Consider the following 24,432-nt stretch of genomic DNA (forward strand, 5'->3'; position numbering starts at 1 on the left):
TTCTTCATCCTTGGTGACAGTGTTCCCTTCTGCATTCAATAAAGAACTGAGATTTTTCTTGGCCCTCTTTTTATTAATGTATTTATAAAAACATTTTTTAGTTTCTTTCACAGTGGTGTCCAGACTGAATTCTACTTGATCTTCCACCTTTCTAATTATCTCTCTGCATGACCTAACAACATCCTTGTAGTCCTCCTGAGTTACATAAACCTTCTTCCAAAGGTCATAAACTCTCTTTTTTCCTCCTGCATTCCAGCAGCAGCTCCCTGTTTCGCTAGGCCAGTTGTCTTCCCCACTGGCTTTTTTTTCAGGCCATACCCACTGGCTTGTCTTTCAGCACATAGAGACTACCTGCTCCTGCGCCTTTAAGATTTCTTTCTTAAAGCATCTCCAGCTTTCCTGGACACCTTTATTTTTAAGGGCCATTTCCCAAGGGACTCACTGAACCAGTGTCCTGAACAGGCCACCCTCTGTAAGTCCAGTGTAGAGGTTTTGTTGATGCTTCTCCTTACTTCACCAGGTATTGAAAGCTATCATTTCGTGGTCACTGTGCCCAAGGCAGCCTCTGACCACCATATCTCCCACCAGCCCTTCTCTGTTTGTAAACAGCAGGTCTAGCAGAGCACCACACTGGTAGGCTCACTTACCAACTGTGTCAGAAAGTCATCTTCCATACACACCAGGAGCCTCCTAGACTGCCTCCCCTCTGCTGTGTTGAGTTTCCAGCGGATATCCGGTAAGTTGAAGCCTCCCACAAGAACAAGGACCTCTGATCATGAAATGTCAGCCAGCTGCTTACAGATTAATTCATCCACCTCTTTGTCGTGATTGTGTGGTCTGTAACAGACTCCCTCTAGGATGTGTGGCTTGCTAGCCTTACCCTTGGTTCTTGGCCATAGGCGCTTAGTCTTATCATCACTGTCTTTGAGCTCTATAGAGCCAAAACACTTCCTAATGTACAGAGCCATCCCACTGCCTCTCCTTCTTTGCCTGCCCCTTATGAAGAGCTTGTAGCCATCCCCATCATGTTTCCATGATGGTGACTACGTCATAGCTTTCTTGCTGCCAAACAGCTCCTCCTGTTTGTTGCCCGTAGTGTGGGCATTGCTGTAGACACACTTCAGCTGGGCTATCAGTTTCACCCCTAACACTGGCATGCCAGCCCCAGCCTTATCTCTAGTGAGCCTGATCTTATGCCCTTCTCCCTTCAAAGGGAGGGGAAAAAAAGCTTTCCCAAGTCCAGCTCAGCATCAAAATTACATTGCACTCTACAGTTGAAGTGCTACCTGTGGGGTCTCCCTTGCTGTTAATTTTGCTTCAGCATTAGGAAGCAAATACGAGTTTCGTGGGTGATATGGTGACTGTTGTTTTGCCTGATGGGATACCAAGCTGGAGTCTGCTTTTGTTCCCATGCCCTTGCTCTGCCCTCTCGTTCCTTATCCCTAAGCTTTGAGTTTAGCTGGATCCACACTCACCTTGCACTGGGAGCCATGCCAATGAAACGGGCATTAATGAGGTGGAAAGGAGGAAGGGTAGAGAGAGAAAATGAGAAACTTTTTTTATCTTGTAATACATTCCAGCTAAATTACAATTAGTTCCCAAGTTATTGCCCATCTTCAAAAGCTGTGTTATTACGGTAAATGATTTTAAATAGTGCACACTAATTTATTCATAATGTTGATGGATCCAAGAGCTTTTAAAACTTTAGTAAAAATATGTTTGTGCTTTCAATATAAGTGTATTCTTCAAAATAAAAACACTTTCAGCACTTTGTGCAAGAAAAAAGTGACATTTCCTGTTTTTACCTGGTAAATATAAAATTCAGAACTACAAATATACACTTGAGAAATACAGACAATATTTGAAATACAGCAGTGTAGTAATTTCTTAAAGCTAGATGTGCTTAACTTGTGGAAGTGTTGCATCCAGTTAATTGCATTTGAGTCTGGAATTCAAGAGAACTGCTGTTCGTAGTTTGAACCACCTCAAATCTGTTGCTGTCTGGCATGGGGTACAACTTATTTCCCTAAGTTTACTCTTACTTGTGGTCGTTACAGAGCATTTTATGTCATGAATAAAGTGCAGATTATTAGTATGTTCCGCTTTGTGCCATTTACTTGCTTCCTGATAGATACAAATATATTTTTCTTATTTCTTTATTCAGTTCTGGCTTTGTATTGTAAATTAGTTCTTTAGGACTCTTCTTTCTAATAATACAGATACGAAAGTATGGATCTATAGAACTTGTGCCTGTAATACTTTATGTTAAACATTGATTTTCTTCTATTTTACTTCTTCCAAAAATCCCAGTGTTTTTTTGTGGGGCACATGTTCTTAAAATATATAATCATACTATCACACATGCAGCTCCAGTTTCCTGTGTTTGAATCTTTTTGCTTTAGCATGTATTGTGCTGTACTCATTGTGCATGTGTTAAAAGTGGTGGAACAAGCTACTGGTAGCCAGTGCTTGATTTTCTGAGTAGCTTTCTGGGGAAAGCATAAAACAGTGGCAGACAAGATTATTAAAATGTGAAATATAGGGAGATAATGTCAAGAACAAGAAAACTCTATGAAAATCCTTCCTGAAGCTGAAAATCGCTCCCCAGCTCCAGAACTGCTGCTGGCAGCAGCAGAATCATGCTGCCTGCTCTTGTCCTGCCGCACAACAGGCATCTTCAAATTGCCTGGCAGATTTCTGCGCTGGAACAGCATTCTTAATCTGAGTGCTTGCAAATTAATTCCATGCAGCCCATTGATCAATATCTTGTAGAATTAGATAGCAGTGGGGTTTGGGGTTGGTTTTGCTATGTTTGGGTTTTTTCCCTTTTGAATACCATTGGTGAAATTCATATTGATTTCAGACGCTTAGGTTAAATTCTAGGGCCTGTTAACTGTGATTTCTTGTAGTCAGTACTCTAGATTGTTGCTTTCTGGTAGGAGAGAGTGGAAAGGTTTTCTTTGTTGTATAGAGCACACTTATTTTGGTCTTGTTCAAAAGAACTGTGATTTGATCTTGGAATGTGAGGAAAGGTTGCTGATGGGTCCTTTCTAGTTTGTATTCCACTTGTCTTAATCAACAATGGGTTGGTACATCATCACATTAGTATCTGTGCAAAGATTGGTGTTGTCAGAAAGTCATGGAGAAATTACTGAATTCATTCAGCCCACAGGACTGAAAACCAGCTTTCCACTGTTTTCCCAGAATTGCTGAATGGTTGGGGTTGGAAGGCACCTCTGGAGATCCTCCAGTCCAAATTTTCCTTTAAAGAAAAATATAAGGAGAGGAATGTGTCTCTTTTTTGTCTTATCCAGCCGTGTTTTTCCCTCCTGCAGCAGTGGGAGTTTGTAGGCAGCCTCGCACAGACTGTCCCGCATGCTCTGGACACTAGATGGGGCACGTTAATAGCACAGCTTGGCTACAGCCGTGGGACAAAGGGAATGTGTCTGAACATGGAAATGGGTGGTATTTCCAGTATGGCAGAGAGAGCTGTGGGAAACGAGGAGCTTTCCTAGACAGTTTGCATTAAGGATGGTCTCTTTATTTTCTAAGATTATCATGTCGGGATCATATAGAGCAAAATCCTCATTCTGCCTGTGTCCAATTAAAAGGAAAAACAATTCTACTTGGTACTTTTTAGCTTGAAACTAATGCGTGCAAGTTATCTGTTCCATAACATGTTAGGCATTTAAAGCTGTTACAATATATGCCATTTTATAAACACTCTGCCTCCTGAAATTGATATAATGCATTTTATTAATCATGCTTTAATCTAAACTGTTCAAGAACTATATTACTATGAAATCTTCAGGTGCTAACTTCAGAAACACAAAATGAGGATTTGTTTCTTAACTTAGGCAAAGATACTTTGGGGAATGTGTAACTAGTTGGTATTCTAGGTGCTCTAAAAGCCTAAGAATATGAGATTAGAAGGTAGTGTGTTTACTAGTGCATGTTTAGTATAACAGCTTCCTCAAAACAGTCTTTTGCATGGTAGCATGGTAAAAAGCTTCACTAGTTTAAAAAAAATGTTTTGGTGCACTGAGCTATTTAACTTGTACTGGCAACTCTGAAATTCACAGAAGAAGATAAAACTATGAAAAAAAATCTTGGACCAAAATGTATGCAATACTATTAAAGGCAAAGGTGATAAAATCAATTTAATTTCTGAAATTTAATTTATAAGATGTAGCAAAAACCTCGAATCACATCCAAAAGGGATTGTCTTCAAAGAGGAGAGAAATGCTCTTTGAAAATCTGCTCCCTGTGTCTTGCCTCTAGCAGTCACATGCAACAACCTGTTCTTTCTGTCTACCACTTTCAGTATTTGTGGTGATTGTTGTCACAAACAGTTTGGGATCCCTGGTGTTTGCATTTGTCAGCTGTTGAGCCTGCTTGGTCTCGCTGTGGAGAATCCCAAGAATTCTAATCCTGAGAAAGTCTGAGGGTTTAGTAAGAGTTGATCTGAGATTTGCAGTTTAATAATTGCAGTGTAATAACATCCATGAGTTAAGCTGTAAACTATACAGTGGCAGTTGTGTGAGTTGTTATTAATGCCTAATTTTCTTTCATTTGTTTTATCAACAGCCACAAGCAGCAACCCACCCTGCCATTTTCAGAATTGTAAATGAAATTTTCAAGTAAGTTTTGAATGTATAGTGGGAAGTGTTTTCGAATGATCAGTTTCAACATTGAGGTTTTCTTCATGAGAAGAAGCAATATTGTAATCTGGGATGTATAATAATTTCAGCATGTCTTTTGCTTTACCTGTATGCTTTAAAGTCCCCTTCTGTGTAGTACGCTGCAGATAATGAAAAATGTTAAAAATCTTGTTAACTTTGACTACTACTACTACTACTACTACTACTACTACTACTACTACTACTACTACTACTACTACTATAGATCCTGTTGACTGCATTGTATTTTAGCCTGTAAGATTTTAATTTATGTTGTACTTCAGTAAAGATTTGTGGTTGAAAACATGATTTTGATGTGAAAATTATAAATGATGAAATGGCTTGGCCCATGCCATTACGAAAATGGAATTTGGCAAAAACATTTGCACTTGCCAGTGTAGCTTCTTTTACATTATATTAATGGTTTTCAGGATTTATATCAGATATGCTCTTAATGGCATTAAACAGTTGATCTGCCTGTTAGTAATGAGTTTAGTTTTGAATGCATTAAAATTATACTGAAGCAATATATATTGGTTACCACATGGGGGCTTCCAGTTCTTTTTACTCCGTTTTCAGTGCCTTTTTCTCTTTGCTTCACTTATTATTTAGTTCTTTTTAAGCAGATCTACTGCCAGGGATATCAGTATTACAGTTTTTATTCAACAGTATAGTATTTATTGACTGATACCCTGTGTTCATCAAGTGCTTTCCTTAAGAAAACAGGACTCCCAGGTACGTGTGTTTGGGGGCATTTGTGTGTCTGTGTGCATGTTTAGGTTTGTGCAGGCACTAACAGAAGAGTCTTTGCTGTAGGAACTGTAGACCACTGTATTGTGAGAGAGGAACCACTTGGCAGCTATTGCTCTGGCAGTTCTTTCTGTTGCTGTAGTCCTGTTTCTGCACAGAGCTGGTGTTTTCTAAAGAGTTGAGACAGGTCACTTTCCCAAAGCAAAATGCACTTGAAAATTGATGTGATTTCCACAGACCTGTACTGATGCCTTAAACTGGAAGTTGTATATTGTGGTAGTACAGGGAGACAAAATTTGTTCAAGCTTCTTGGCTTATTTAGGGTCATGGTATATAAAGTTTTCTAAAAATCACATGAGACTACATAACTCTTTTGCACCCTTTTCTTTTGGTAGACTGTATAAATGGATAAGATGCTGTTTCTCAGCTAATGCAGAGCTTCATCCAACACAGTATTTCCTATTAAAACTTTGCGCTTCTATTAATATTCCAAATGGTCTTAAAAATCACGTTCTCCTGTTGCTCGGTCTACATTTCTGCTCCCTTGTTTGCTTTGAATTGTTTCTACTTAGTGTGCTTGTTCTCTATTGTTATGTATTAAAACCTTAATGTATTTTAAAAATACTATGTTTCAGGTCCTCTTGGTGAATAGGTGAAGCAGTATGTGCTAGCTGGCCTTTGCAGTCCTATTGGTTTATGCAGCTTTGTGTGTTTTTGTTGCACATACTTGGACGTACTTCCAGATTTAGTCTCGTGAGATTTTAGAGAGCTCCTGATAAAGAACTTGAAATTCCTTGCTGAGAAACTGTTAGGTTTCTTTCTATAGCTGGCAAAAAACTTCTTATATTTTATTGTTAGATCCATCGCTAGAACTATGGATCCAAGCATTGTATCTCTTACTGGAACAACTTTCCTGCTATTTGCATGCATTTATTGAGGTTAATTGTGCTAAATTATTTTATCACAAGGATTTTAACTTCTGTCTTTGTTTCCCAGTGCTTTCTTGCTTTGTGTGGCTATACAGAAGTCCATACACCTAGACTGTCTTGAGTTTCTGTGTACCACTTCTTTTTATGTCAGTGATTATGTTTGTCTGTAGTGTCTCTGTTACAGTAATGTGTCTTCTAACCTTTTAGATCATTATGGAAGGAATGAAACATTTCACTGGCAACTCTGTAAATTTTTGTCTCCTTACTGTTGTATGTCAAATTCAAATAAGAAAATGGAAATGCATTTCATTACCTATATATTTTTCTGCTCCATTTGCTCAAGGTTATTATGCACTATAGAAGGCCAATTATAACATTCATCTTTCTGGATGTCTACAGTGGCCTATGGGGTGCAGTCCTACAAAACACTGAACTATTCTTAACTTCAATCATGGCAATAGTTGCTCTGACCCAAATAAAACTGTTCAGATGCCAAATTGTAGTAGGCTTTAAAATTTTGTACTTATTTATCCTTATTGGTAGGCTAAATTATGTTTGTCTGCATGTATATTGTATATATTTACTAAATCTACTTTATCTGTAGGAGTTGCATATGTTTTGTTTTTTTAAGATTTAAAACAAAATATAAAAGCCTGCAAAGTTAGTGTTTCTGTTAGCGTCTGTACCGATGCAGTGAGCTCAGACACAGCTTGAATCTACAGTGTACAAAGAATATACCTTTTTTTCCATTTCAATTAAAAGTAGCACAAAGGGCAGACTAATTATCTGATCTGTCGTAATCTAACTTTTCAATGCTAGGAGTGCACTGATGGAAACTGATGGAGCTTCAGAAGTTATGACCATAGTACAGATGTTCACACAGCTCTTCCTTCAGGCTCATCAGAATGAAAATGAGGAGGTTAGTAAAGATCTCTTTTTTAATGTTTCTTTTTAATGAGAAGGTATAAAATTTCACAAGAAAAATACCAGTTCTGCTCCTAAGCGGGGTAACTGAATATAATGAGCTAAATAATAGCATCTCTCTAGAGCTGCATATATATGTCAAAGTTCAGTTAAAATATTTTTACCTGTGAATAAAATTATAGTGTGAAACCAATATGTAGCAGCAATTTACCTAACTTTACCCTGGAGTAGTCCTGCAGCTGAAACTGATTTTCACAGGGGCAGTTCCCCTGATGCTTAGTTTCTGCCTGTAGAGTGAACATGATCATAAGCATCTTATCTTCGATAGAAAGGATCAAAAACATGAGATACATTTTTCGTAAGCAGTAGCAGGGTCTTTGGTAATAAATGAAGCAGTGATAAGAGCCCCATCCCTGTCACCTGAGTAATTATAAGTAGGATACTGAATAGTCGGATTTATCTGTTCAGAAGACAAAAGACACAGAATACATACTGGTTTCAGTTTCTGATCTTCAACGATGGCCTCTCAGAAATTTTTTTTTTGTCTAAAGCTTCAAATTTCCCAGTTTAGTGTCTCTTTTTCTGTACAGATTATTTTACAGGTCTTCCTGAACTGAATTAAATAGAATTACTTTGCATGTGTTGACTTAAACAAGCAGGATCAGTATTTTACTTTTGAATTTAAATATGGAGAAATGAAAAAATCTTGTCTTGTCTATAGGTTGCAAACCTCTTTTCAGGTTCCCTAATCACTCTGTCATTTCACATCCCTACCATTTTGTTTGGCTATTGAACTCCAGTTATTATGATGCAAGTTTGGAAAGTACCCTATCACTTAATAGCTTTCACTTTAGACTTCAGAAAATGTCCAGTTCCTTTGATTTTTGTATCTTTTGGAAGAGGTGGTAGTTAAGAAAGTGTTGCGACTTCTTGGAACTTGTGACATACTGGTAGCAGTATGTGATTGGTTCTATCTTCTAGCTTCAGGCAGCTGTCTTGCTTGATACATGGGTGTTGTGCATGTTAATCCTAGGCCACCCTGACTGCATGGCAATAGCACACTGTAGCCCCAGGTGTGGATCACTGGGTGAGAATGAAAGTAAAGGTTTCACACCCATCAGAGAGCTAATCTGTTACGCTAATCTGTTACGCAGGTGAAGCATTTCCTTCAGGGTGAGAGTCCTTCATCTGCTGGCCTTGCAACATGGACTATTGCCCACCTTTTTGAAGTGGTTTCAAATGTTAAGCTTCTTCTATTTTACTTGTATGCAGTTTAATTCTTGGGGTTCTAGTTAAGGCATTATCTTCAGTATTAGAATTTAAAAGCCTTTATTTCACAGCTTATGAATCAACTGTAATGTTAACTAACTGCTGGCATGCAAAAATGCAGGTAAAGATTGCTTCCTAAAGTCAGAACCTTTTCTTTATGGCTTTTTTTGTGTCATACCAACATTACATATATTCATAAGGTACCCATCTTTGTGGTATCTGGTTGCCATTCACAGGCCATAATGTGCTCCATTAGCATTTCATGGAAGAAGTGGTAAAAATATTAATGATAGACGATTAGGAGTGATCTGCCTGCTCATCTGAGGCCTTAGGAATTTATAGTACAGTTGAGAGAAAACAGGCTAGGCAAACAGATGCATCCATAAAATTTTGAAAAGAACTGTGTCATGTCTGGCAGTTCACAGCTTTGCAGGAAAGGAGGAAAATGATTCTCTATTGCAGTATGGCAGGTATCAGAAGTAGCTGTTTATTATAACAAGTGTAGATTATCTAGAGAGAACAAGGTTTGGCAGAAAAAAAAGCTGAAGAGTATGAAAAACCAGTGCTACTGGGTTTATGAATAGTCTTTTCCACGTTTTTGGAGACTAAACATGGAGTTTAAACCTACTTATGAAAAAGTCTCATTTCTGTAGTCATTGAAGAAATTTCAGAATGCGTGTACTGAGATTACTGCTAGGATATTTTTGTACTATCAGATTTTCTTGAAGTTTGTGATGGTAGTGAAAGCTGACCAGAGGATATTTGGGTCATGTTGCCTGTAAATTTTTGAAGTTAAAGTTCATGTTTTTATTTGATGGAAATTATAATCTACTCATGAATTATTTTCCCTTGATCATTACAGAGTTGTCAGTGGTCTTCACATGAGAAGTATGTGCTAAATAGCTGGATAAATATTTTAAACCAGTGTTCAGCTTTTATTTCCTGTTTTACATCATGGCTGTTATTATAACCAGCCGCATCAAAACTTGTTCTGAATCTTTATACCTTGTTTTGTATTTTGTGATGGCTTATGTAAAGAAAGAAGTGCCCAAAAGGCTGTGTTTATATGATAGGAAGCCAACCTTTTTTGCTTTGACTAAATGATATGCTGAAAATTGGTCTTCACTTGCTTTACAATGCTGTTTTCATATGTGGCACATGCTGTGGGTTGTCTTGGCTACTGCTAACTGTGTCAAGGGTTGCTTGTTCATGGGGATTTTTGGTCAAGCTGATTGGCTACATGTATACTTGAGTACAGGGATTATTATTTTTTAATGAACCTAATTCCTCTTGACAAGTAGACTTTTAGAGTCTTACAATACCAGTGATACATAGACTGTCTGAGAATAGTGCAGTATTAGTGTGCTGTAATTTCAATTAAATGTTGTTTACAGAACACAAAAAAAAGAACAGTAGATAGTGAATGTGTCATTATGTATGGTTTTAAGATATATGCATGTATATCCCAAAAGAAATTAGTTACTAAATATGGTCTTCATTGGATATAGAAATTTATCACATTTCATGGAGTTTATATTCCCAGTCTGTGTTTCCAGAGATGATCTATTTGCTAAGTAACCTCTTATTCCTAAAGCAAGGGGACAGAAAAGTTCTAAAGTCGATGGTATGGAGACTCAAGGACTAAAATGACAGAATCATAGAGTGCTTGAGGTTGGAAGGAACCCCTGAAGGTCTTCTTTTCCAGCTCCCCAGCTCAAAAGTAGGCCTGCTTAGTACCAGATGCCCAGGACCATGTCCAGATGGGACTCTGCAAGCCTTCTGGGCAACTTGTGGTAGTGCTCAGTCACCGCACAGTAAAAATAAATTTGAAATTTAAAAAATAAAAAAGTGCTTTCTGATACACAGACAGAACCTCCTTGTGTTTCAGTTTTTGCCCACTAGCTGTGACTCTGCCACCAAGTGCCACTACAGAGCTTGGCTCTGTCTCCTTTGCACCCTCCCGCTAGGTGTTTATATACATTGATAAGATCCATCTTGAGCCTTCTCTTCTCCAAGCTCTCTCAGCCTTTCCTCATAGGAGAAATGCTCCAGTCCTTTAATCTTCCTTGTGGCCCTTTGTTGAACTGGACATGAACTAGGTGTAGTGTTTCAGATTTGGATGCTGGAGTGGCTGCTCACCAGTGCTGAGGGGAGGGATCACCTCCTCGACCTGCTGGCAGTCCTTTGCCTAATGCAGCTCAGGATACCATTCACTGCTTTGTCACAGGGCACACTGCTGGCTCAGGTTCAGCTTGGTGTCCACTGGGACCTGGGGGTCCTTCTCTGCAGAGCTGCTCTCCAGCTGGTTGGCTGCCAGCATGTACTGGTGCCTGGGATTATTTCCCCCAAAGTGCAAGACTTCATGCTTACTCCTTGTTCAACTTTACTAGACTTCTGTCAGCCCATTTCTCCAGCCGGTCAAGGTCCCTCTGAATGGCAGCACAACTCTCTCATGCATCAGCCACTCCTCCCAGTTTTCTGTCATCACCAAACTTTCCAAGGGAACCTTTCTGCCCCTTCATCCAGATCATTCATGAAGATGATATACAGGACCCGTATTGATCCTTGCTGTACTCTGATAGCTGCTGACCTCCAACTAGATTTTATGTCAGTGACCACCACCCTCTGGGCTTGTACATTCAGCTGGTTTTCTGCCTACTTCAAGGGGAGTTCATGTTGCACTTGCACATGAACTACTACTACTACGCCACATGTTAGATGTGCCTGTAGTAGAATTTTGCAGAACAAAAGGATTGAAGGTGTGCTGCTGCTAGTCTCAGTTACACAAGTGGTGTTCACAGTATACAAATCGCACATACACAGGTAAATAGAGGACAAGCATTCCCTCTGTGCATTCCCTCTCCTGGTGCTGAATCACATCCTTAGAATTTTATGTTTCTATTTTTGAACAGATGGCAATAGAATTCATGATGCCCTCAGATTTTGTAGATGTTATTAGTTCCTAGTCTAATATAATGCATGAATTTGTTTACACTGGTGAATGAAAGTAAACTAATTAGTGTACCTTTTAACTTCACTCAAAAGTGAAGACTTTTGTGATTACAGGGATATAGCCTAAGACTATTAAGATGTAATTTTTTTCATACTCTGAATCTTTTTTGATGCATATACTTTAAAAATCCATAAATAATTACTTTTCCCAAGCAAGCATTTCCTAAATATCCTCTTTCTATAAGCAAAATCCTAAAATATAATTTTCTGTTCTCTTGCTTCAGCCTGTATTGTTAATTATTACCTTAGATGAGATTATTCACTGGTTTTTTTGAAAACTGACCAGAAATCTCTTAAAATAATGTTTTTGTGTCTTAGCATAAATTTCCACTGAAGGCCTACTTCCCTTATCACCAGCCTCTTGTAAGAGCTTTACTCAGACGTCCTAGTGGTAAGTTTCTTCGTGAGGTATTTGCAGCATTACCAATCTGCATAGTCTTTATATGTATTAAAATAACTTTAAATGGGATGGAGACCAACTTTTGCCATTTCCTAAATAGGGGTGTTGGAGCAATTTTAATAATATTCTTTTAATGTGTTGTTTGCAGGAACATGTAATTCTTATGTAACAATAGTACAGCTGTAATTTTAAAGAAAACTAAACCAGAAGTGAATAACTAAAACAGATAGCATAATTGTATAGGGATGAAGCCACATTACTGAGATTTTAAAAATACTGTCTATTCTTACAATATCAGTTATTATCATTATGAATATTTGCATATGTATATTGCAAGAAATAGCCTTTCTGTTCATCTCTAAAGCTTGAATTCTGCTCATATTTTAGATTGCAAACCTAATTTTTTTTTAGGGTTTCACATTCATACAGATCAAGAAACCACTGTTCAATATAGTACAGTTTTTATGAGCAACAATTCAAGCTCCATACGCAAGCCTTTGAGAATGTTACTCCACTGATCATATTAATATTGAGATAGCATTTATGCAAGGGAACATCAGCCTCTCTTGAATTTTCCTAACTGTACTTCCTCACATGGCTTTGCCAATGAACTGTTTTACAAAACACATTAATAGGTATTGTTGAAAATTGGGAAATTTTAAAATGAAATTTTAAATGATTTGCGATAACTGAATCAAGCTGCAGAAATTTTAAAGCTAGCTTAATGTGGTTAATTTCACTGTTCTGGTTGGACAGACTAGGATTTTAAGAGGTTTATTTTCATCCTCCCTTCTCAGAAATGCCAGCTACATACTGGTCTCAACACTTGAAACACATTTCAGATATGCTCAAAGCATTAGTAGAAGATACAAACATTAGGTAAGCAGTATAAGATTTTCTAACTTTATGTTCTTTGCATATGCTACTTGGTGAAAAATTGTGTCGTTTGTAGACTTTAGTGGCTGCATTTAATAATTTTCTTACTGTTCTCAGAACAGCTTTGTTTTAAAGAATAGTTCTTAGATTACTTACTGAACCTGAGCTTTGTAGCACCTATATACATGACCAATGAGCCTTTATGTAAACAAAATCTCATTTCTTTCAAGAAATAGAATGGCTGTATAACAGAGATGCTTAGAATCATAGAATCAGCCAGGTTGGAAAAGACCTCCAAGATCATTGAGTCCAAGCCTACCGTGGTTACTAGACCACGGCACTGAGTGCCACATCCAGTTTCATCTTAAAAACCTCCAGGGATGGTGAATCCACCACCTCCCTGGGCAGCCCATTCCAATGCCTGATCACTCTTTCTGTAAAAAATCTCGTCCTAATAGCCAACCTAAACCTCCCCTGGCAGAGCTTGAGTCTGTGCCCTCTTGTCCTTCTGCTGGGTGCCTGGGAGAACAGACCAACCCACACCTGACTCCAGCCTCCTTTCAAGTAGTTGCAGAGGGTGATAAGGTCACCCCTGAGCCTCCTCTTCTCCAGGCTGAACAACCCCAGTTCCCTCAGCCTCTCCTCATAGGAACAGACCGAGGCTGAGGCTCATACTTACCTGTTCTCCCACTTCTCCTCCAAAACCTGTAAATCTGTTCTATGAAGGAGATTGGATTGGCTTTCTGCAAGCTTGTGCAAATACCCAAACTTCATATTTCTGGATTTTTTTCATAAAGATACGACTGCCAGACTGCAGCAACTGACCTGTTGCCCTTGGCTTTTTTTTGTTCAAATAGTTGCTATAATGAATGATATTGTTTGTCTGCATTAATTCTGCTTTGGTAGTGGATGCTCTAGGACTGTATGAAAAGAATAAAAAAAATTCATCTCTGTCTGCTGCTGCTGCACTGCAATTCTTTCTTAATCAGGAGTGTGATGAGACTTGACTTAGAAAGGTCTTGGATATGAGTCTGCTTAGATCTGCTGGGAGAGTGAGCTGTCCAAAGAATGTTAAACAGCTTTTAGATTCAAAGAAAGTAATTTAATTTTGATTTAAAACTCGAAATGTTTCAAGAGAAACATAGAACACCTAGGCCAGACTTGTGAAACAAGATACCCAGCTGTCCCCTCATGTCCTGGAACAGATACACTTAGGACCATGTTTAGTTTCAGTTAACTCACAGGGATTTTTTTTTTTATTGCTGAGTGGCAGAAAAAAGCTTTTTGTTGTTCCCTCTGAGGCCAGGCTGTCTGCTGGTAGCTTCTCACTTTCTGTATGAGCTGCATTTCTGTGCTATGTCTCGCCTGTTCATCCCTGAAGTGTGTCAAACCTCTCTGTCCTTGGAGTGTGACCAGTAGCTGACCCTGGCTTCTTAAAGAAACACATAACTCAAGCTTAGGACAAACAAGTATCATCCATCATAATGCATGGCAATAATAGAAGCATGTCTGTTCTCCTTTCGTTGCGCTGCCCTTTCTTGGCTTATATTGTCTTTTTTTTGATAGCACACTAGTTTGAATAGTATTTTAGTTTCCAGAATACATTCTTAACTTCCTTTAGAACTCCTTCAGCAATTATGTTTTCTACCAAATCCTTCTCAGTTACAAAGAAAATGGATCTAACACATTTTTAAATGCTAATATACATGAGGAACTGTATTCAATTTTCTTTTATTGCTTTATTCCTGATTCTGCATTCTTTCCACTTAATAAGATCTACAGAGGGTAAAAAATACTATTATACAGCATATCCTCTTGCTTCTTACAACCAGTGATCTCTGTTTATATAGTCTGTTTTTCAGTTATACTATTTTACACCAAATGTGAATCTTACAGAAAAGTACTTTCTGTGTCCTTCTAATCAACAGATTACTTCTGTGATGTGATTTATTATTATATGTAGTCATCTCAGTGAAGAGTAAATGTTAAATGACATTTTAATTTAGAAATCAACTCATGTATATTTTGTGAGGGCAAGTCCCAGAAAAAGTGAAGGTTCACTTTCAGCAAGGACAGTGGAGCATAAGTACCTCTACAGGGCATGCAAAAAGAGCAGTGGGACAGAAGTGGAATGTACATGACTCCAAAACAGACACATAATGGTACAGGAAAGTAATGGTGAATTGTGAGTGCAGTGGTGCCTAGGCTTTCTAGCCAAAAACTAAATTCTGTTTTGCTAAGTACCTGTTAAAATCACTTCTCTTTAAAGTTTAAGGACTTGTATTTGCCTTTTGAGCTATAAACACTTCCAGTTGTAAATACTGTCAATATTACCCTAAATATAGTTATCTGTTCTCAGTAACTAACTTTTAATTAGGGTTAATTAGGGAGGTCAGTGCCAAGTGGTGTTCCTCAGGGGTTGGTGCTGGGTTCAGCATCTTTGTCGGTGACATGGACAGTGGGATTGAGTGCACCCTCAGCAAGTTCACTGATAACACCAAGCTGTGTGGGGCAGTTGACACGCTGGAGGGAAGGGATGTATCATCCAGGGGGACCTGGACAGGCTGAATAGGTGAGTCCATACAAACATCATGAAGTTCAGCAAAGTCTAGTGCAAGGTCCTGCACCTGGGTCAGGGTAATCCCAAGCACAGACACGGGCTGGGCAAACAATGGATTGACAACAGATTTGGGAGTGACAGTGGATGAGAAGCTCACCATGAGCTGGCAGTGTGTGCTAGCAGTCCAGAAGGCCAGTTGAATCGTGGGCTGCATCAAAAGGAGTGTGGTCAGCAGGTCAAAAGAGGTGATTCTTTCCCTCTGCTCTCGTGAGACCTTTCCTGAAATACTGTGTGCAGTTCTGGTGTCATCAACATAAGAAGGACATGGAACTGCTGAAGCAAATCCAGAGGAAGCTATGAAGTTGATAAGAGACTGGAGCACTTCCCCTATGAGGACAGGCTGAGGAAGTTGGGGCTGTTCAGCCTGGAGAAGAGAAGACTGCATGGAGACTTCCTAGCAGCTTCTCAATATCTGAAGGGCCTAAGGGAGCCAGAGAGGGACTCTTTGTTAGGAACTGTGATGCTATCATCACAAGGGGTAATGGATTCAAACTGAAGGAGGGGAAGTTTAGGTTAGGTATTAGAAAAAATTTTTTTAATATAAGGGTAGTGAGACACTGGAACAGGTTGCCCAGGGATGTGGTGACTGCCCCAACCCTGGCAGTGTTCAAGACCAGGCTGGATGAGGCCTTGAGCAACCTGATCTAGTGAGGAGGTGTCTATGCCCAGGCCAGGGAAGCTGGGACTAGATGATCTGTAAGGTCCATTCCAACTCTTAAATTCTATGATTCTGATTAAATTTTATCTTTGATTGTAAATCACTATGTATAAAACACAGCCTATCCACTCACATTGTCACAATGTTGACATATGATCAGGCAAGTAGATTATTTTGCTGAGGGGAGAGCTGTTGTTCTACATAACTATCACCTTAGTTTATTTTTTCAAAGGTTTTTAATGTTGCATTTCCAGATTCTAGTATCTTCAAAGACTTTACATGTGCTGCTCCTGTCCCTTTAGCTGGGGAATTTAGTTTCAGATTTTGTCACACATCTCTAGTTCCCCACTGTCTGAGCCATGTTGCTGCCCCTCCAAAAGCTGTGGTATATCAGCAGTGGTGACTTTTATAGCATTCAGCTCAGTACTCTCTTTGACTCTGTTAACCTCTCGCATCTGAGGTCAGTGATCACACTTATCCAAAACCAGTGATGTTGCTGATTTGTGGCCTGGGAATAGCATTTTGAGACCTGATATTCCCTAGCATATAGACAATATCATTTACAGGAGCAATGATTTCTAGGACCCCTGTAGACCACATCACTCACCAGGATACTCCAGACGTGGAATGCTGTCTGCACACGCAACACCTTCATCCATAAAACTGTGCCTCCCACATTTTCTGAAAGTCTTAAAGATGAACCTATGACCTTATCACATTTCCCAGATAATGTAATGGTATCAGACAACTTCATGGACTCCTGATATTTCTGAGATCTCTTGACATTTCCTGGGAAAGCTGTCACAGCAGCTATCGGAGTTCTCAGTAATAAAACACAAGAAAAAACTCTAATTATTCCAAATTCTGCCAGATTTATTGGCACAACAAATTGGAACAATTTGTAAATGTTCCTTGTTCTTAGTCTCCTTCTAGCTGTCCTTCTGTTTGTCCTTCCTTCCATGCTCAATTTAACTTTTTGCTGCAGGCAGTTTGCATCTTCCCATTACTTCTCTTTTCTTTGGTCTTCTCTTAACTTTAGAGGAGTGTATGTGAGAAAGTGTAGAGATGAGTGGTGGTCCATCCTCACCTTTCTTAGGATAACTATGTTGTAAACACCTTCAAATTTTTCATTACAGGACATGAATTTAAAGAGTCAGGAGATGAATATCATTTAAAACTTCATATATAGTCCATCTAAATGTAATTCCTCATGAATTAACAAAACCCAGAAAATAACACTGGAAAGCAACAGAGAGAAACCGGAAGGCAATAGTATGTTAGAGTATAATACTTGAGATACGATCTAAAGTTTTGAAAATCCTACATCTGGAGGGTATGAATGGTAGGGTTTAATTTTATAATGTGTATTTTCATATATAATATTTATTGTTTAGTCACTGGTGTTACAGACAGTCCGTTCTACCGCCAGAGTTAATCTGTATCTTGGGTGTGTCTTGCTTGGTGGTGACTTCATATAACAGAGTACATGGCTGGATGCTTAGCAGGTAAAGCATTGTCTGATGAAGAGTAGTTAAGGATTTTTCTAAAGTTAACTGTCAGCACCTTTTGCACTTAAGACAATTCAAAATGTTAAATAACAAGAAATACTCAATTTTATCTTTGTTATTTTCCAGTTCTCTCACTGATCTTTTTGAAATCTGGTATTTGGTTGTTTGCTCTGGAGAATGGATGGATATTGCTGCAGAACAATTACTTAGAGCTGCTGTAAACCCAGATACTTTGCTGTGGCTGCTGGCATTTTACTACTGTCCTCAGAATGCAAACCAACAAAGGACTCAAACAATGGTGGGTAATGTAGCGATAGTACGTGGCAATTAGCAGTCAATTGTCTTGATTTTCTCTCATTACCAATAAACAAATTGTGCACACCAGAAAAGAGAAAGGTATTGACTTTACAAGATCTCCTGGGACTTGTGTTGCAGTGGAGAAGTTGAATGATAATTTTTTTAAATTTTCTTGTGAAATTTGGAAAACATTTTTCCTCTTTTCAATGTACATTATATAGATTAGCACCTTCTTGGCGTTCTTTTTGATAACCTGGGTGCTTTTAATCACAAGTAAAACTACTCTAGGGATGATAATTGTTAAATCGCCGTGTGGCAGAACCCAGTATTCCTATGTTATGGCATCTTCTGAGAAGTAAACACGGAGAAATCACAGCAGTCAAAGCAGTAAAGATACTTATCAGACACAGCCTTGAATCCTAACCTTTTGGCATTTTGGCATACTGTGACAAGTATGTAATATTCCCATATGCTAGGTTTCTAACAGAAGGAACAGTGTTCTAACCTTACAGACTGTACTGCACGAAGAGTGCTGTGTATGCATGCAAATACATGAAAGCCTTTAATTCAAGCCTATTATACAAGTTTGAAGTAGCCCAAGCAATCTACAAAGCCTAGATTTAAAATTTGGCTGCAACCTCTCTAGTTTGCCTTAGTTTGAAAAAGGATTCTGTTTGATGTAAAAATGCAGTTCAGTATACCACACTAGTAAAACATCACGCTTTAATTTTACACCTTATGGTCCATGTGCAACAGTGCATTATGCAACATCTTTTTTCCCCTCCCAATCACTTGTTTTTTCTTTTATTTCTTATAGTCTAGAAGTGGGGGGTGGGATGTTAGCTGAGCAGAGTTAGGCTAGAGCTACAGTGAAGTAAAGAAATCAGGGTTTGTTTTTGAAAGAAGGCAGAATGTAAGAAATAAACACTAGTGAATGAAACTGAAGCACTACAGGTGCAGATTTATGTATGGAATATTGTTCTAACTCCAGCACCACAGAATGGAATAATTTTGTCCCACTTATAAAATCATCTCCCTGTGTCCCCCCTATTCTAGAAGCTTGTTATTCTGTCATATGACAAATTTTAGTGAGAAAAAAGCTTTGCTACTCACAACCCACACAGTTACTCATCTTTTCCCAGAGATCTAATATTTCATTATCATTCTTTCCTTAGGTACTTGAAGTAAGATTTTTTTTTTTTTTTGCACATCAGGCTACTTCAGAAGCATTCCCACAGTTCATGCAATGCTCCTGTCTTTAGTTAGGTATTTGCTTTTTGGTTTAATTTATCCTTTGGCAGGTTAGCTCTCAGCTCCTTCAAATGAAGTGGTTTCTACCTCAACCCCTGCACCTTTCACCACTTAAGGATTAAGATTCTATAGGAACTTCTGGCAGATGTCAACCTGGAGTACTTTTCATTCAGGATATTTTTGAGCGGAAAGCTGTGCACACCTGACTTAAGATTTTATCTTCCTGCTCCTAACTTTAGGTAACACCTTTATATCAGCAGTGGAATACATAGGGTTAAAATTAAAGAAGAAAAAGGCTCCTTCTGTGGTTCATTAGACTTCAGGCATAGATGCAGGACTAAATACAGTGCTCCTTAATATTTATTCATTTGTTGGAATCCTTTCATACCTTTAGGCTCTGAAACATTGAAGGAACAAAGGTTGGAGGTTGGCACTAAGAATGAGACTCCGAGGGTACATGAACTCTTGGAGCAGAGCTAGCTACTATCCATTTGCAGTCCCTGGCACATAGGATGTGCAGAGGGGTAAAGAATCTTGAAGAATTCCAGTTGCCTTTGCCTTTCTGTAGATTCTGGTATTATTTGTGCCTCGCATGTAATTGTGGGTTTAATTCAAGAACAGCAGCTTTTTCAGACTATTTTATGTGAAATTGCTAAACGGGTGGGTCAAGGTCAGATAAATGACTGAAACAAACTGTCTCAATGAATACTCTTAGGAAATGCGTGTCCTATCCCTTTGGGTCTGCACTGGTGTATTTTCCCATTGTTCCTGCAGTTACTCATTTGCATTTTTTCTACAAGTTTATTTGGTTCATTTTTAATATAGCAAACAGAATTATTGTTAGGATTTTTTGCAGTAGCTGCTTATAGTTCTTTTTCCATTGTGTAGGTGCCAAAATCTTCTGTTTTCTACTCCCAATAAAAATTAAGTTTTATTGGCTAACTCACCACATAAAACCGTAAGTTGCAAACAGCGCAGGAAGAAGGAAAAAACTGCTTTCTTACCAGAACATTTTATCAGTTGAGGTCAGGTTGCATGGGGATTTAATTGATTTATAGCAGCAATACTGAAATGAGCCCTTGAGGAGCCTCTATTCTTTTTCTCACAATGCAAAAATGTGACCATGTTCTGCTGAGGGATTTTCTCCATTTCCTTTTATTATTAAAAAATGGTAAAATCCTGGCTCAGTGCCCTGTCTGCTTAATTTGTAAGACCAAAGAAAATTAAAAGATCCATTCTGTCCACATCTCTGTGTGTGAATCAGTAGAAAAGAAATGTGTACAGCCCTTCCTTCCTTGTTCTCCCTGCTGCTTAAATTCAAACTCTTGTCATGTTTGGGTAGTTTCTGCCAAGGATTCAGTTTCCTTTTAGTGAATAAATCCAAAGGAAAAACACCATAGATTTGACCTTTACTCTTCTCTGATCCCATATCCTTTGAAATTGTTTCCTACAGGTGGAAGCTCAAGCAGTCTACAGTTGTCTAATGACACTCTTCAACTGTACAGACCTTTCTCTCAAAGATCTGGAGACTGCTGTACACAGGATAACAGATACAGAGCAGTGTTGTAGCCAGCACCTTATGACACATCTTCTGACCAACTTTTTGCTGTTTTCTTCTGGTGGACCTATGATTGCCCAGGAATGTATTTCTGATGTAAGTGTTTCTTCCTTTTTGTCAGGTTAAGTAAAATATATATTTATTTTACTATTTTGGATTTAGGTTTCTACCTTTTAATAAAGTAAACACATAACAGAGAATTAAAGATCACGAGTACAATGGCTATATCTAATGTGCTACATACCTATTTCAGTTACAGTCAAAATATTTTCCATTCACTTCTTGATAAGATCTCACTGAACAGGTTGCTGTCCTGACTATACAGATGCAGAAATAGTTGAAGTAGGAGTTTGCAATTAAGGGATAACTACAGTTCTGTTACAGTTGGTATAGATAGCATGTGTAAACATTTTGTTTTTCTCAATTATAAATCACTCCCTAAATTATCCATCAACTGCAGAGATGATGGAACTGTTTTCTCACTGTTTTCCATTAGATGAAACAGCTGGTAACTAGGTGTTAGCATTGATGTGGTAGAAGCTTGCTGCTTTAGCAAAGCCGGAAAACAGTGTGGTAACTGAAAGAGAAGGAAATAATGAAGAGCTAAAGACAATGACTTTCAGGGTGTGAAAAAAGCTGAAGACGAGTAGAAGGTTGGAAGCTTCCCACTGTATCTTTCTATTTTTGATTACAACCTTTAGGTATATTGGTGCAAACTGTAAAATGTGTTTGTGTCTCTCCAGATAAACAGTGCTATCTCAGTATGAGATTAGAAATTCATTCCTAACTATAAAACCATATTCTTTTAAGAAGTACGTGCCTCCTATGCCAGCAGGTCTAGGGCCAGTGTGTGGTTTTAACAATTCCAAACAGATTTTCCTTTCAGCAGCAGCGTGTTCTTCTGTCTGTAAAGCGTATTGTTAAGGCCTGTTACAAAGGCCTGAGCCAGAGTTGACCTTCACATGAACTCTCACAGATACTGTAGGAGTGAGCAGCTTGAAATTCGCATGCAAGATGCGTGATCATAAACCTGATTGGTTTAACACAGTGGATTAACCAGTAATAGAGTAGAATAAAGAATGTGGACACAGAGTAAAAGATGATAGGCTTGTATTGCCTGGAACATGGACCCTGGCCAGGTCCATTGTCTGACTGATACAAGGAAACGAAACCAGGTATTACTGCACATATTGTGATTTAAGATCTATGGATTTGTTTGTTAAGGTGTGTAAAAGCTGGACCCCAGTCACAGTGGGTTTGGAAACCTCACCTATGAGTGTATGCACTGCATAGGATTTCCCAGCTGCTGGGAGGGATTCTCCAAACCTTCGCTGCTACTGGGACTCCTAGTGACTGCAAACGTGGGTGATGGTTAAGCATTAGGACAATTGGTGATGTATCTTCCTTTATCACTATAGGTAATTGTACATAGTAATGATGAGGTGCGTTGCCTTGTTTATGCTGCTTTGTCAAATACGGTAAAAGTAAGCTTATTTTCTTCTAATTCATGTTCATTTACTTTTTACTGACCCCGTCCACTCAGCAATGCAGGTATATGGCATGTGTATGGGATTTTATGACACAGGTGGCTGACTAAACAGACATAATACTTTTCTATTTTAGGAAGAGCTAAGATATTTCTCATATTTTACGTGCAAGTTCTCAAATGATCAATTTTTTTCTTAGCATAAGAATGCTTACAGTCGCTTTCTATGGAGGTGACCTATAAGTGGGTACACTGTCTATCCATTTGTTTCCTTTTAAAAAACTTTTAAAACTTTCTGGCCTCTTGGTATGTTTCACTTAAATTTGAGAGAACAGTAGAAATCTCACAGTTGCTCTGTTCCACTACGATGTATGAAAAGTAATACTTTGGGCAGAAGTTGCTTTTGAACTCAGAGCATCTCACATATTCAAGTGGTGAGGGACAAACCCATGGTTTTGTTGCAAATATTAGTGGAGAATTCTTAGTATTTAGCAATGTAATTACATTAATTCCCATTTTCTGTTTCCCTTTAGATTACTGAGGCAACTAATACAAGCAAAGAAGTTTGCAGCCTTCTTATCCGTACTGCATACAGATTTAAGCAAAATGGAGAAGAAAACCAATGGATTGTGAAGCTGCTGAATGAACTTCTTCAAAAACCTATCTTGAAAGTTTAGATTTTAATATCTGTTTATCAAGGCAGCCAATCAGATCTGTATGTGTCAGATTTCCATTAGCATCTCACACCACAGGTTACCACGGGTACAAAGATATCTACATACGCATATCCCACAATTTTATATTGCCTCCTCAGTGATTAAAAATAATCCGTTGTTTCAAAATGTTAACCTTTTGATACATAATAATAAATATTAAAGAGAGTTAAAGATTTTGTTGTGAGCCCCTCTGGTTACAAGAGACCTACATCACTTAGAGCAGTTCGCTTATCTTCTTCTTGTTTTTCTGGCTGAGGTTCAGCTTTTCTTTCAAATTACGCATGTGGGTTGTGTTTTTTTTAGCAAATCATAGCCAATTTCTTGATTGGTAAGTTGTTTCTAAAATGTTTTGTTCTATAATTCTGCTCTTATGAAACCAACGATGATCTCAAGTGATTCATGGTGAATGCACTCCGTGTTCTCAGGAAATCAGTGATGTTTCCTGAACTCTTTCCTTCTTTTTGAAAATGTTTCCAAAATGAAATTCCTCCCAGATTTGGTAAATGTTTTTTCTTTTCAGTAATGCAGCTTTCACAGGATAGTGTTCTCTGCAAAGTACTATACCAATTGCTGGTCTTCAACAACAGATTCTGCAGATAGAAGGTTGCTTGCGGTACAGCCCACTTACCGTGTGCCATGACTGATCCTATTGTTTATCTGCTTAAGAAATTATTTTTTATTCAGACAAAACAGGGCAAGCTCAACAGAGAAATAGGAACGTCTTCCAGTTTGAGGGCCAAATTTCCTAAAGAGAGCATATGGTAGCAACTCTCTGCCTTCATTTTTGTGTCCAGAAGTAGTTTGCTTGCTTGTTTGTTTAGTTTTTTTTGACTCCTGCAGAAACCACAGACAGGTAGCTTTAATGCCAACACCTGTGCTATGTTCAAAGATGCTGCTTGGAATACAGTTCTTGCATATAAAATCAGAGACATGTATCTTGAATTAATGCAGCTTTCTGAATGGAGCTTTTTTTTTTTTGAGCAAGGGAAAGGAAAAACGATGTACGTAGTGTCCCTTGGCTGTAAGAAGTGGAAGAATATTTTCTGTAATGCTGTTGACTGATTTCTTACCATTTTATTCCCAGGGTGTCATATTACAGAAGTTACATGCCCTCTCAGTCAGTTTGCTCATGTAATGTTTGATTCCAGCATATAAAGAAATATCAAATACATAATGTATGTCTGTGAAGAAAAGCTTTTTTTCCTTTTGTTTGATTCAAAATATTTCTATGTGGAAATCTAGAAAGAGATATGTTGCAAGTTTTCTGTTGTTGATATTCATACGTATCTGAAAAAGCAAAATCAAGCAGCCCAGTCTTCTGTTCTCTGAATACCATACCTGAAAAGCATGGGATTAAACTAAATTATTAGTTGATCATAAATTCTGAAGTATTTGTCTGGTGGAAACACATGTGGAATGCACTACCTAGAATGATAAATAACCTAAAATTTTAGTCCAAAGTAAGAATGATTTGTTTTTTGCTTTAATTTGTAATCCAG

The 24,432-nt window shown here is 38.3% G+C and overlaps 1 protein-coding gene across 1 annotated transcript; it reads left to right on the forward strand.

Annotated features, from left to right (window-relative positions):
* Positions 1-4,587: 4,587 nt before the first annotated feature.
* Positions 4,588-22,894, forward strand: LOC103807626 (Fanconi anemia group C protein-like; the record flags this gene model as incomplete). Its single annotated transcript, XM_009080366.1, has 7 exons — positions 4,588-4,640; positions 7,178-7,277; positions 11,882-11,954; positions 12,761-12,842; positions 17,752-17,923; positions 20,627-20,827; positions 22,751-22,894. Coding segments are annotated over 7 exons (825 nt in total), but the record flags the coding sequence as incomplete, so codon positions are not given.
* Between the last annotated feature and the right edge of the window lie 1,538 nt (positions 22,895-24,432).

The sequence above is a fragment of the Acanthisitta chloris genome, unplaced genomic scaffold, assembly GCF_000695815.1.
Source record: "Acanthisitta chloris isolate BGI_N310 unplaced genomic scaffold, ASM69581v1 scaffold24368, whole genome shotgun sequence".
Classification (NCBI taxonomy): Eukaryota; Metazoa; Chordata; class Aves; order Passeriformes; family Acanthisittidae; genus Acanthisitta; species Acanthisitta chloris.